The 15,397-nt window shown below is 32.9% G+C and overlaps 1 protein-coding gene across 2 annotated transcripts in view; it reads right to left on the minus strand.

Annotated features, from left to right (window-relative positions):
- Positions 1-3,662: 3,662 nt before the first annotated feature.
- Positions 3,663-15,397, minus strand: part of LOC106464483 (zwei Ig domain protein zig-4-like) — a 34,647-nt gene continuing 22,912 nt past the window's right edge. For both annotated transcript variants that reach the window (XM_013924625.2, XM_022392201.1), the window contains exons 2-8: positions 14,179-14,326; positions 12,629-12,662; positions 12,072-12,229; positions 8,899-9,136; positions 8,290-8,450; positions 6,920-7,042; positions 3,663-4,110 (exon numbers count right to left, since the gene is read on the minus strand). In XM_013924625.2, coding sequence (XP_013780079.1) covers positions 4,096-4,110; positions 6,920-7,042; positions 8,290-8,450; positions 8,899-9,136; positions 12,072-12,229; positions 12,629-12,662; positions 14,179-14,277 — 828 coding nt within the window. In that variant the 5' untranslated portion in view covers positions 14,278-14,326 and the 3' untranslated portion in view covers positions 3,663-4,095. The remainder of the gene's footprint in view (positions 4,111-6,919; positions 7,043-8,289; positions 8,451-8,898; positions 9,137-12,071; positions 12,230-12,628; positions 12,663-14,178; positions 14,327-15,397) is intronic.

Here is a 15,397-nt window from a genome sequence, read left to right on the forward strand (position 1 = left end):
CTTATATTCAACCGATACAGACATCAACAACATATTTCCGACGAAATTTTAACGACACAAGTCTTTACTTAATAAAACTGGTTTATTCTTTCCGAATATAACTTTGTCGATACACTCAACTTCAACAACCGCGCTAAACAAACGCTATAACAACGAACGTCAATAATACTGCTGACTGCAGATCAATTACTCACTGTCTACACACACACGTTACATTCCCCTCTTTTATATACCCACCTACCCTATATCTAGCAAATACTAGAACATTCACCAAAGTACAGGATAATTCTAGATAGTAGAGAGCGTGAGAATCACATGATCTCGATGACGCAACAATATTATAGAAATTCTACAAGACACCCGGCCAACAATGTAAGTGTAACTAACTTAAAATACCATTTATTATTAAAACAGAAGAACGTTTTTCATATGTGTCAAAACTACTTGAATGGATTTTAACACCGAGTTTCGGATGCTCAATTTGTATCTCATACATGATTTAAACATTTACACTGTCAATTTGATATTAAAGTGTAAGGCGTGTGAATATACATAATATTTGGTTTTGGGGGAAGCAATATCATACTTCCTAAAATTTTATGCTACACATGCAATAACAACATAGATAATATTTACCTTGGATCATTTATGTACTTTAGAGTAATATAAAGATAAATATTTTATCTGCTCAAATAAACCACAATATAAGTATAAAGTGTACTATGTAAATTTTTCTGTTTTATTATGATTTTGTTCAATTAGACAATCAGAATCAAAGTTCTAGGATTTATCAGTGAATTGCTGTTTGTCATGTACTTGCTTTTTAATATTGTTAGCATGTTTCATGACTCAATATTGATCTTAAGAGCAAAAAAAGCTGTTTCTTTTTTGTGAAGAGGCTATATTGTTCTTGCAAGAACAAGCTGAATTAAATTTCATCGTAATATGCTCTAGTAATGTTGGAAAATTAATTCGTGGAAGCCACACAATAATAAAATTCTGACATAAAAATCTTTTAAGGTCTGATATGATGAGCAGCAGAGGGTCATTTATGTCAAGTCTCAGATCCAATAATTATCTGTAAACACCACAAAAAACATAACACTAGTTCTAGATAATGTATTGCCCAAATAGCTTGTTAGCATTTTAAATTACAACAACCAGTAACATGACTTAATTACAAGGAAAATCAATACAATATCATGAAAATCCAAATAAAGTATTACATTATAGCAAGGATAGAGATTTTCTCATTTGCATTTTAATTTTTCCTTTCTATTATTCCATAGATTACAATAGTTCAACTCTAGTATATTTCAAAATCAGATTTTTTTACTCTAAATTGATATAAGACACTCAGAAGTAAATTTACTTGCTGTTACAGAAACATATTAATTTTTAATGACTTATCATTAAAATGTCCAAAGTTGTTTCCTTTAATAGAATCTACCCTAGCAATTAAAAGTATTCCTGTTTTTTGTTGTTGTCAGTTTTCTTTACTTTTTTGTAATGCAGATATTAACAAAGAAGAAAAAGACATTCTGAATTCAAACTAATATTACTGTAAACCTAAACCCAAATTTACGATCTTGTTATTTTTAGTTAGTTGCATATTCGCGATTTCGATTTTCAAATCTTTTACCTTAATACCCATGCTATTAATATGAGATATATCTTTATAGAAAAAAATCTCACCATGACACTAGTGTTTTCCTACTTTCCAATCAGGGGTGATTTGTTGAGAGAAAACGATTAGAAAGGCTTGTAAAGTGCAAAAACTGTCATACTACGTCCACATTTACCAGGATTCTACCATTTCTTATAATACCGTGTGAAGGGCACTGAAAAAGGTTTGCATATGATAACCGACAATCAGTATGAAACCCCTTTCTTTATTGCCATTGGGTTAGGAACACTAAAATATCCAAATTAGATACTTGGCCCATTTTGTATTATTCCAATAGTGCAAGTTACTAAAAGTAATATAATGGTGAGGGGAATATCTCTCGTGGTAGAGGTTATGTACTCTGATTCTCAAGGCAAATATCATGTACCTGAACTTTGACGTTCTTTATTTCTATCACAATGCTATATTTCCAACATGATGAGCACGGACTCTTCTAAGATGATAATGGAAGAATCAACTACAATCGTATTACCCAAATTGTCTTAAATAATATAATGGTAACACCACTTCTCTTACTTGGCTCCAAGTTGTCTTAAATAGTATAGTGATAACATCACTTCTTTTACTTGGCTCCAAGTTGTCTTAAATAGTATAGTGATAACATCACTTCTTTTACTTGGCTCCAAGTTGTCTTAAATAGTATAGTGATAACATCACTTCTCTTACTTGGCCAGCAGAACCAACTGCTCTTAATCCAATTGCTTTGGGATAAAAAAAGTGTCGAATACCCCGTTATTATTCGACATGTAGATATTTGTGAATAATTTAGAAACTCCTCTACGAATGGACTACAATTGAATGGTGTTCACATTATTACATCTTATACAGTCTATAATACGCTGAGTTTAGTCTATTATCACAGCGAAACTTGATATTAACTGGAATCCTATTTAACAATTATTTCTTTTTAAGTTACATAATAATTGATGCAAACCAATCACTAAATACATTTGTTGTCCGAAAATACCCACTCGTGCAAGACCTTTCCATGACGTTACCCACAAACTTACTGTGTACAATATTAGTTTAGAGCAGATTTACAACTGAGTAAAATATATGATATGATCTATCCATTCATTTACTCCTTTTATTATGTTGAAAACTACTCATGAAAATTGGAAAAATAATGTTACTGTGGTACCTACGTATGTGTTATTATATGTAGATAGCTTATCCAGTAAGCTTGAGTGTTTTTATTCATATACCTTGTTTTTTCTTCTGGTTATTGTTGGATGACGTTTTAGGCTGTACGCTGAATCTTTCTTCACTGCCTGAAACACCAGAAGAAACGAGAGGTGTCTGCAAACATAAGACAAAAAAAAAAAAAGAAACAAGCAAAAAATGTAAGCACATAATTTATAGTGTTTTATGTTTCTAATTAATATGCAGTAATAAATCCAAGATGTCAAAGATTTATACTTCAGCCTTCTTTCCTACCAAGAAATTCTATTACTTACACCTGTAAACTAAACCTTAAACATTAAAAATATTGTCCCACGTGTTCTTAGCATAAGATTATGCCCCCCAGTGGCACAGCTGTATGTCTGCGGACTTACAACGCTAGAAACCGGGTTTCGATACCCGTGGTGGGCAGTGTACAGATAGCCCTTTGTGTAGCTTTGTGCTTAACTAGAAACAAACAAACATAACTTTATATTTACGGTATTTTCTAATACGCTTAGTTTGTTTATATTTCTTTACTTTCTATTACCTCTCATTCTTGTCGTTTCAGCATAACAAAAAAATTAAAATAGTAATGAAAATTACATGTTGATATTAGAAATGCTCGAAAATCAAACTGAGAATTAAAAGCAGCAGAGTAAAAAAAAGATAGAAAACGACAGCAGAATATGTGACGGAAAATAAAACTATACATTTAATATTTAAGTACAACAAATAGCAATGATTTATTCTGTGACAAAAATTATTTGAGAAAAAAGTTGTTTTAGAAAAACACAGAAGCAAGAAGACTCAGTAACGGAATAATGCCGATTTATTGTATGATCTTTGTTATGGCGTCAACGTCACAGAACTACAGTGCTTTAAATAAAACTTGATACATAATTCTTTAGCAAAAACGTGTGAAATAAATAAGTTCACAATAAAGGCCCGTGCCCAAAATTAAAGTTACATTAACATAATGATGATAATAAAATATAACACAAATATACAATTGTGAACAACCCCTTATAGTTCCGAAGCTGTAGAAAGATATAAAAAGCAACAGAAGACAATCAACGGCAAAATATTTAAAGAGATAATTCAATATTAATCATAACTCAGTTTCTAAAAGTTTTGAAATATTTTCCCCTGTTTATGGAATATATTTTCAAAAACTTCGACAGGAGTTGCTGCAGATCTATGAAAATTGGGCGTTTCTTCTGTGGAATTTTCATTGCCAGGATAACTTACTTCTCTTCAGGCTGCAAAAAAATGGGGAAAAAAAGGCTGAAAACTTGAACAAAATTGAAATTTGGGGTATTTATAATTGTTTAAAATATTGTATCTGATATTACTAAGACAAAAAATAAAAGTAAGATTTCAAGTTATTATTTTCAAGAATGGAACCTTAGTTTCAACTACCGTGGTTTCAGTTCAAAATAATAATACAAAAGAAGTCTTCCTGTGCAAAAATGCTTTTTAAACTTTTATACGTACTGGTGTATTTAAATGTTTTACACTCACAAAAAGGAAACCTATCATTCTGTAGGTATTTGAAGAACTTGTAGCATTTCGCCACAATTTAATTTTTCGTATTGTTAGCCGACACTAGGCAGCTGGTACATAATTGAACAGAGTTGTTTAATCATTTCTTTAACAACAATTAAAAGCTTGGAATGGTCTATTCTTTCATTAGGGGTGTGTCTGTGAGCCAGACTAGTACTGCGGATCGTCTTGTTGCTCGAGTGCGGTTCTCTTTGGTGAGTGATTTTTGACAGCTATTACTTATTTATTCCTTACTTTTCATTTGTGTTCATGCATTCTGGTCTACCTCAAGTTATTGAGCCCCCAATTATGTCAGATGAACTGCGCCAGTCACCTCGTCGTGTTCGTCCAAAACCTTATTCCCGATCCGCGGACGATGTACCAAGTCTGCAACCCTTGGTGTTACTCCTTCGTGGGCTGACTGCTTTGACTCGGATAGCTCTTCGACTATTACTGATGTTCCGCGACTATCGTATGCTGCCGTTGTCTCATCATCGTTCTCTGGTTCAACTACGTCAACTGTCTACTGCTGGTTCTACTTCGTCCATCGTTTCTGCCCCTAAAACTTTTACTCAGTCGATTCTGCCTCCACTCGATCTGCCAATTCTGGTGAAGCACTCAGACCTATGGAAACTACTGAAGATCCTCAGATTATTGTGTTCCTACTTTCGGGCATGGATCCCCCGTATTTCTCTACCAGGACCCTCTTTCTCGAACTTTCTAAATACTGCTTTCGTTCTGACGTTCATCAAATAATTCCGACGAGAAATGGCATAATTGTGAAAACTTGTAACCCTCAATTATGTGATATACTGCGTAACAAACTGGGCTTGCTTAACCTGGGTCAATCTACCATGCTCAATCAAATTCGCTACCCTGTTCTAAAACAACAACCTCCTCCTCGTCGTACACCTCTTTTTTCTTCTGTCATCCGTGGTGTTAATCCTGGCATCACTGAAAAAAGAGATCCCCTCTGAACTTCTACTTGAAAACATATCAGTCACGCATGCCATTCGCATTCAAAATTCTTCCAGTCTTACCTTCATGATTCGTGTTTTGGCTGAGAACAGTGATTCTGTAGATCATTTCCTGTCTAATGGAACCTTTCTTTTCCGTCAATGCTATCGGGTTGAAGCTTCCTGTTCTCCGCCCCCCCCCATCCCCCCCCAGGCTCTGCGCTGTGAGAGGTGCCTACTATACAACTCACATACCACTGCTAAATGCCCTAACCAACCAGTTTGTCCTCATTGTCGCGGACCTCATCTCCTTCGCCAATTCTCTCGCTTAAGCTCTCCTCCCCTCTGCAACACTTGCCATCTTGATCATCCTACATACTCCTTTAAGTGTCAGGGTAAGCCTACCCCAAGACTGACGATCCTGCTTCTGTTGCTCCAGTGCATACCACCGATGCCATTACCCCTCCGGCCAACTCTATATGTCTCCTACCACGGAGGATATCATCGGTTTGGTCACTTTGATCCTACAGAATGTTCTCCCCTTCTAACGTACTTTCGTTCTAGATCATATTATCCGTGCTGCCAAGACTGTCTTTCGCCAATTGTCTACTTCTGAACTTCCACTCTTGGGAAGAGGCGAGCTCATCTCAATAGGACAGATATTTGTAAAAGTTGATATGAGCTAGGGGTTTTCTCCCCTTTAAATTTTATTTGGAATAGTAGGTGACGAAAGCAGAATTGTATTCTGGTATAATACAAAAAATCTGACATTTTGTCTGAATTTAAGCAGCAAACCAGAATTCCCTATGTCTCTGTCCTGTGCAGGTGTAAAAATAATTCTATTTGTCTTTCTCCTGTATGGACAACCCTATAAAAGCCTCATCAGCCAATATGAGTCAAAGAACAACTGTAAGCCAGCCAGTAGGTGTCAAGGCTTGTAAAATGTTTGTGAATAAAAGCTTTGTTTCACGTTTGTTTGTATTTCCTTTGCTATCAGTATTCGTAACATTTCCGGAATTTACGTTTTTTCGGATACTTTTAAACTCACCTGCTGGATGTTAGTGTGCCTGAATACCACATGCATTTTAACCCTTCATTTGCGGCTTGTGTAAATCTACCTATCACTCCATAAGCAAAGATTCGCGAATTTTTCCGACGGGCCATTCAAAATCTTGCGCGCAAAATACTTTCCTACGCTAACATCATATGATGTATGTCAACTGCAGATGAAGAGTTAAAGGGTGATGATTGTTTGTTTGTTTTCGAATGTTTGCGCAAACCTATTGAGAGTTTATCTGTGCTAGCTGTTCCTAATTTTGAGCTGAAAGCATAGTTCGCAAAGGCTGTTGGAAAAAATTAATAGGTGATGTCTTTGTGTGTGCATTGTCTGTAACGGGATGCGAACGTCGGATCCACAGATCCTTAGACCAATACGCCAACAGGGTGATGAAGACAATCAGAAAATATAATTGTGTGTTTCAAACGTAAGATACAAATAGTTTCATATAAAAGAAAAACCTTTCTAGAATATTTCAATTTAAGAGCAGAAGATAATACATTCTCTACTTACCATGGCTGGATAGACGAAGGTGAAAGTTTTGGCTGCTCCGTTGACATTTTTGGCCATACATGTGTAACCACCAAGATCTCCCCAAGAGAGATTGCGAATTACCAAATCGCCGTTTTCTAAAATCTAAAGCCAAGAGTTAAAATTAATCATCTGCTTTTGTTACTCTTTTTCAATAGAATATGCTCTTACATTTCGCTAAGTGAAACAAAATTTTCATGGTAAATACTTATAAGCATGGAAGGTAATTAATTGTCTCGAATATCATATTTATTTAATATTAGCAAGCTGTATTTGATGTCTTTTTCCGTGTTGACAGAATACTCCTCAGGTATTCTTTACGCTGGAATTGAGATATTATTGCATAGTTATTGTGCAAGTATCCAATCCAATAACAGCACACAGAACAACTCAATCTGTTGGGATTTTGTTTTTCTTCGAAAAAATTAGTTACTTTTGCTAATAGTAAATTATAATTTTATATTAATCGCATTAAGTCACAAATGATCTGCACAGGAGGTGTATAGTTTTCTAGTAATCATAAGTTCTAGAATAAGTAACTGTACTTGAGGTTTCTATCACTGTGAACTGAGTTTTGATTTCTTTGCCAACAACTGTAGCTCACTAAAGAATCGATATTATAAGTATGCAACTTTCAACGGTGAATCGACATTTCCAATTTTGTTGAATATTGTTGAAGGTATAATTTTTACAGTAGGTCAAAAACTAGTACAGTCATTTTTCAAACAGTCCTCAAACAAAGCGCAATGAATTATAAAAAATGCTTTATTTTTTATCTTTATTGTTTCAAGAAAAAATAAATCAATGCGGTTGTATATATATATATTACGTATAATATGTATTATTACGTAGTTAATTTTACACTGCCTTTTGTATTTTTCTAATTTGAAAAGTCTTGTCTAATCATTAGAGTTTAGAAAAATAACTTCATTTTCACTTTTCTAGGATTTTAAAAATGTTCCATTCAAAACTCAGAAATAGGAAACAGATAAGTGATTAAGGGAAATAATAATATTGCATAAAACCATAAATTTCGTTTATGAAACTACCAACTAAAGAAATACATTTTTCTACTCTTAAGATAGCCGGCTTGTTACATAAGTTTCTTCAATCTCTTGTTCCTAAAACCGAAACAATATTTTTAGAGGCCTTAAAGCCGTAGTTTTTCTATTCACTAAGTCCAGACTAAGCTTCGATTGCGTAAAGCTTGCAAAGAAAGAGTAATTAAAAACACGCTTAGATTGTTTGGACTTGTCGCTAAAGGATATTGTATTCCCCCAAAAAAGTAATCTACTATGAAATATCAGTTACTGTAAAATCTAAACATATGAAACTTTTTAAAGTTATCTTACTTTATATTTTTCGCTGTCTTTGATTATTTTGCTCTCATCGTCTCCACGTATCCAATTGATCTGAGGTTGAGGATTTCCGGAGGCGCGGCAGAACAACTGGATGTCATTACCCTGGGTTTCAATTCTCGTCCGAGTCCACATGTGTATTCTAGCCGGAGTACCTGTATAAAACAATATCTTTATAATTTTAATTTCCAGAAAAACGCATACGGATATAGGTTATAAAGAAATCCCTTAGTTGTCCTACCAAGTGAAAAGTGTGGGCTGATATGATTGTTCTACAGTGTAGCAAAATCTATTTAATATTTTAACACTATATAAGTTTGATTCTTACCAATAAACAGCCAGTTCCACAAAATTCCCAGAAAGAGTACCATAAAATGAAATAAACTGGAACACTGGACAAAATTAATATGGTCTATGAATGCATTACATTATAAAAACTTAAAACCCAATTATTTCACCCGCTTAGTTGGTTATAAGTAAACATGTATAAAACGTTAAGCATCTTTAACATCTGATTAAATTTTAGCTTCTATATGTGTTGTATGTCAATATGAAGCAAAAAAGAAACAGTACCTATATTTCCACATAACAAAAAGAACCTACCAAATGATTTTTTAGCTACACAGACAGCGTTCCGGGTTTCCCTTTCTTCTTCTGAAAGCTTCAGATCCGTTTCTCCACTGACCCGTTGATACGGATTCTCTGCAATGCACGAGAAAATCCCTTCGTCCTTAGGAGATACACAGTCAAGATAGAGTCGCGAACGTGTTCGACTGACGCCCCTGGTTACCATCTCATTCGTGTTGATATCCTGGCTCAGTTCCGACTCTTCCCATGTTCCCTACAGAAGAAGAAAAGAAAATATTCTGGAGATGATTTCACACTTACTTTAAACCCCTACTGGTATACAGAGAACAGCATGTTAACACTCAGCTTCTAGTCATGGCTTTAAGAAAGTATTTGTGAAAAAAATAACCAAGAATATATAATAACAACTAAACCACGCTACATCTCCCATATTTAATGCCGATAATGCCTTTCGTGTAATACCAGGACTTACCAGACCGGCTGGAATACAAGTATAGTAGTAGACTAGACGATATTTATATCATCAACTTTCACAAACAACGGCTGTAACGGTGTAAACTAGATTAAGTAAATGAATTGTAATTACTATCAATTTTATTTGGACAAATTACAAATCAGAATTAAGGTTAGGATTAAAAACACATTGTTTTTATCAATTAACTTTTAACGCCGGTTATTTATTACTATTATTTATTTGAATTAACCTTACTTTCATTCAGAAGAACTGGCGGACTAGCAAGCCAGCTTTTTTGTTCTTTATGATAGAGAGAGAAAAAGACATATCGACAAACATACAGAAAGATTTATTATCATTTCACGGGTTGTTTACATAATCATCGAATTCTTTGCCCATTTTAGAACGTGTTTGATTTTTATTTCAATAAAGAATAGTGAAGTTTTTCTTTTAAAGCTCGTTATTAACGTACGTCAGTAAAGTTTTAAAGTGTTCATTCTAAAATCAATTGTCTTTAGTTTCTTACGTAAACAACTTTTTCCAAAACATAATAATTTTCTAGCAACTCAAAACTAATAAGTTTAAAACGAGAAAAAAATCATAAGAACAACTTAGGTCATATATGAAAGAAAGACACGCAAAAAACAACAACAAAAACAGATTGAACGAAAATGAATCGAGACGATCTCTCCTTTCAATTAAGCATCTACACTAGGAGACATCACTGTTCAACTTAAATAATCTCATAAAGAAAATACAATTGTAGGTTAATATGTATTATTTAAGCTCATATATAAATAAATAATCTACAATTCAAGGTTTCACTTTAGAGTACCTTAATAATACTGTGGGTAATTCTGAAGAAACATTGAAATTACTCAGGACAAATGATTGCACTGAAAGTAGCCTTTGCTGGTAGAAGCCGAGTTAAACTGAGAACAGTGTGGAAAAAAGGAAGGATTCAAGTCATATCCAAGATGAAGGTGTTATAATATGACGATCAATCTCACTAGTCAATTACAGTAGCCCAAGAGTTGGTGGAGGGTAGTGTTAACTAGTTGCCATCCCTGTAGTCTCTTACTTTTAAATTATGGACGGCTAGTGTGCAGGTAGCTCTCGAGTAGTTTTGCACGAAATTCAACAAACAAACAAATATATATATATATTAAGTAGCTAATCTAACGATTATACTTACATTAGCTTTTGGCCCTTTTTTTAAATGCAAATATTTAGGTCGAATAACTTTATGTGGTGTGTTTTTTAGTAATACATATTTTTATTTTAATTAAAGAGCTGCATACAAAGAAATCTTTATTTCAGGACATCGTACTGTATATAAGTTGTTAGATGAAAAAAACAAATATGAAACTGGTTGATGTTAAGAGTAACATTTTGTCAAATTTTAGTTCAGTCAAGATGGGTGGCATCGTGGAAATCTTAATTAATCAGTTCTACCCCTTCAGACTGATTATATTATATCGAATTTAGAACGTTTAATGAATGCGTCAGGAAAATACGAAATGTCCTTGCTAAGCGCGTTTTTGAAGGTGTGATTATCCATTTATGTATAAAAGGCGTATAAACAGCCCCGAATACCATCAAAATGCACCATTTTCAGTAAAAATTGCAAAGGTTTATTAAAGGGGCATGCCTCCAGACCGCCCCATAGTAGTACCCCTTTTATAATTTTCTGCCTACGCTCCTGATTATAATAACATGCAAAAGTTTCACAACATTTCGCTCTAACGTGTCTAACGTGATAAATTATTTTTCCACATAGAATCTGACACTAAATAAGCGCTGACAGTCGGGTTTCGATACCTGTGGTGGGCACAGAACAAATAGCTGATTGTGTTGCTTGTGCTTAACAGCAAAACAAACAAACATTTAAAAATAAATAACTGAAAACCGACTGTTAGAAAATTCCTTGAAACGCCAGGAAACTCTTCAAATAAGATATATATATATATATTTCCCTCACTTTCACCAACAATTAATTATATTCACTCGTATAAGATAAGATAAGTAGCACCTGAGAATATTTCTATCACTGTCTAACCCATAAGAATTATTTCTAAGGTCTTGTTAACATTGACAACTTCAGTATGGCTAAGGGAGGTAAGGATGAGCAACAGTTAAGAATGTTTATGGATCTTACAAGTGTTTCCCTAAAGCCAGCTATAAAGTAGCATAATACTAATCATTAACTTCTCAATCTGCGAATTATTTTCCTTATATTAACAAATGTATTTTTTTGTTTAAGTTGTATCATTGCTACCATGTTCTTATTCAAATGAATTGTGTTAAAATCACATTAAAAGTAATCCTAGTATATGTCGAAAATAGTAAAGTGTGATCTGAATCTAAAGCACAAAGTATTTGACCTAGCTGGCTCTCTACTGTAGAGAATAAGTTAAGTACTCATTAATAGCTTTTAGTAACTTGTGATAAGAATTTTTAAAAGTTGTCAGGGCCTTCTATGGGTAAGGGGCTATCTGAAATCTGAGACTTGATTGGCCAGGTTCACACGGTATTTCAAGTTAGTGCATTTCAAAGATTTTTTGGCATCTGTATAGACTTTGGCTTCTCACCCTACTCATGCACAAAAAACTGCATCAAAGAAGATTGTACCACATCTAAATTACACTTAGTCCTGCTTCGAACCAATACCTTAATTTACATTGCACAATGAAACTGATTTATAAGCATGCACCACTCCAACACAAAATCCTACCTGATGAATTCGGCGTCCATTTTTAAGCCAATAGATTGTTGGTGATGGATTTCCCTCTGCTTCACATTCTAAAGTTACACTATCAAAAGGACCTACTGATAGAAAACTGGCTGGGGTTTTCTGTAACCTCACACCTAGCTTTGGAACATAATGTCCTTCTGAGAAAAACAAACAGCAAACGGATATCAATAAACTGTTCCAACAGAAAACTATATTAACTATTGAATAATATAGAAAATAAAACGGATTATTACATTATAGTTAAAAAGATGGCGTTTTCCAGAGTTCTTTTTCTACATAAAGCAGTCTCACAAACCTCAGCAAGAGGATATGTGCTTGTAAGAAATTCGATCTTATTTTACTTTCTAAGTGTACCATTGTTAAATTTGACATCAAGTTCTTCTTTACAAATTCTTTTATAATTCATTTTCGACCACTGAATGTAAAATATAACATTTTTTTACATAATAAAAGTAGAATAGATCTTACCTAATGACGTAAGCTTACTGTATGGAATGTAAAGTAGCTTTATTACAGATTTTTACTTTTCTTCTTACCTTCTTTAGAATTCGATCGCTCTTTCACACTGAACTGAAAAACAGTAAAAAAAAAACAGATTGAAAATAAACCAGAAGTAAAATTATTGAAAATAAACCAAAGTAGCATCTTAGTAGAGGGAGATTATAATTCCTTTAACACATTAAGTTAAAATTATAATGCAGTGAATGAACATACATTTTAAAATACTTCATTCTACATGATCACATTGAAATCATAATGCAATAAAAACTTCAAACAGTTTCCAATAAGAATCCATTTATAAAAAGTAGTTGGACCAACAAACATTGACCAGTTTTGTGCTTAGTTGCTGAAAATTTAACTAAAGATTTATTTATAATTTTAATAGATAAACGAGAAAAGAATAACGACTATATTCTTATCGTAGACTTTTCAAAACAAGCTATTTCGTTTGTTAGCTGGATCTACCAACGTTGTTTCTAAATATGCTAAAGTTGTATTTTGTGAATGGTTTCAGTTTACATATGTTTAACACAAGATAGGGTGACTAACTGCGAAGAAACATAAATGATATTCAGTTTGGCGGTGTGGTCGTAGAAGCTTCTAGAAATTTGCCTGTTACTCATAATTAAGACTATTTATTATTAATTTTAATTTCTATTTTAATTTTTTAGCAGCTCTCCTGGTTGAAGGTATTACAGAAACTAGTCAATCTCTGAATGTGTGTAACTAATTATATATATATATATATATGTAATTGAGCACATATCAGAAACTGGCTAATTGTTCCATAAACAAGGAAAGTAGTTTCAAAAAGTCCAAAGATTATGAGCAACTTCTTTCTTCTTTAGGTTAGTTTGATAAACAGTTTGAATGCTTTATCATCGTGCCGAAGATGAAGCTCACTTAGTGAGTATACTAGATACCCTTACTCACCACTATAAAGTGTTAGGCCATCTGTAATTCAATACAGTGTGTTGATTTTAGTTTTAGTTGTTGTTTTTTGTTTTTTGTCTTTAGTGCGTTACATACATTAGTTAGTCAAGAATAGAAAAATATTATAGATTTTTAATTAATTAAATATTATTATCAAAATAAGTTACCAATAAAATGTTTATTTGTAATTCATTAAATTATTGGTGAAACGTCTTCTCAGAACTATTAATATACACGATGTTACACATATAATAGCCTGATTCCTTCTTTATTTTCACACTCAACACCGGAAACATTTATTATTTAATGTGCTAGATATGTGTATATATATATTGTTGTATAAATACAGATAACCAACTTATTGTATTTGCATCAAAAGTATATAGGCAAATATTCAGCATCATATGGCTAACATAAATAAGATGAACGAATATAAAATGTAAAAACTAAATTTAATTGAAAAAATTATTGCGCCAACAACACAGACAAATAACAAAGTTAAGAATTATACTATTTGTCAAGGAAGTACAAAAGGTATAATTTTGAAAAGAATGTATTTTATTAGTTTATAAAATTAGAAATCTGAAAATATAAATGAAGATGGTGTTCAGTAAACATATCTAACAAAAAAAAATTAATGACAGTTACTTACTCCTGGGTCGCTTTGTGTCTTCTTATACTCCACTTGTCTGCTCAGAGCAAAATGTACAACGAACAACATAACTATCAACTGAATGGTTATGGGATACATGCTTGCCAGATCTTCTTCGTGCACAGGATCGCACAGATAATTTGTCCACCTAGTGGTGAATAGTATAACTAACTACAAAGTGACAGTGTACTTCAACAAAATTTAACCATCACATTTATCTTTTGTGTATTTGATGTTAGTTTAAATAAAATTTGCAATAGACATGGGTTTCTATAAAAATGAATCTATAAATTACTAGATTTATCAATACATAAGACAAATATTTCATGTAATAATACATTAAACTAGTTAAGTGCTAGCGTGTAAAGCAACCTTATCAATCCACAAATATTTATAGACGCATCATCTATCACCATTCTTACAACATTTGTGTTTAATATATATCGATTAAATGTTATTTTCAACAAATGTAGTGACCTGACATAAAATTCCCTATCGAAAAAAAAAAGCAAATGAATTTTGCTGCAGTGGTTGAACGTAACCTTGGTGTATTTGACTTAAGTAAACATGAATTTATAATGCAAATGATATTTTAATTACAAAATTGTGCAGCATATTAAATTTATTTGCAAGAACGTTTTACTTATTTTATTTAACTGCGTATTTAGTTATTTTTCTGTGAATGGCTACAATAACATTTCACTATGCAACTTTATGTAAAATATTGAAAAACAGAGAACGTTAGAGTTAGACTTGCTACACAATTTTGAATGAGAACATTAAAATATCTTGAAATTCAGTTTACAACCTTACATTTGTTATATAAACTTTTTCAGAACGTAGTTCCAGGAAAAATTTTAAACTCTTTTGTTTTATTATGTACTAGTTGCGCGATTAAGAGCTAAGTTATCTCTATCCTTGATGTTCTTATTTGTTGTCTTAGAAATCTGCAACAATATAGACTGTTTAGCTAATTTACAGAACACTTCATCAAATAAAGTATGTTACTCATCCTTATAGAACACTTCATCAAATAAAGTATGTTACTCACCCTTATAGAACACTTCATCAAATAAAGTATGTTACTCACCCTTATAGAACACTTCATCAAATAAAGTATGTTACTCACCCGTATAGAACACTTCATCAAATAAAGTATGTTACTCACCCTTACGGAACGCTTCATCAAATAAAGTATGTTATTCACCCTTCCACAACA

The sequence above is a fragment of the Limulus polyphemus genome, unplaced genomic scaffold (genome assembly GCF_000517525.1).
Source record: "Limulus polyphemus unplaced genomic scaffold, Limulus_polyphemus-2.1.2 Scaffold1664, whole genome shotgun sequence".
Lineage (NCBI taxonomy): Eukaryota > Metazoa > Arthropoda > Merostomata > Xiphosura > Limulidae > Limulus > Limulus polyphemus.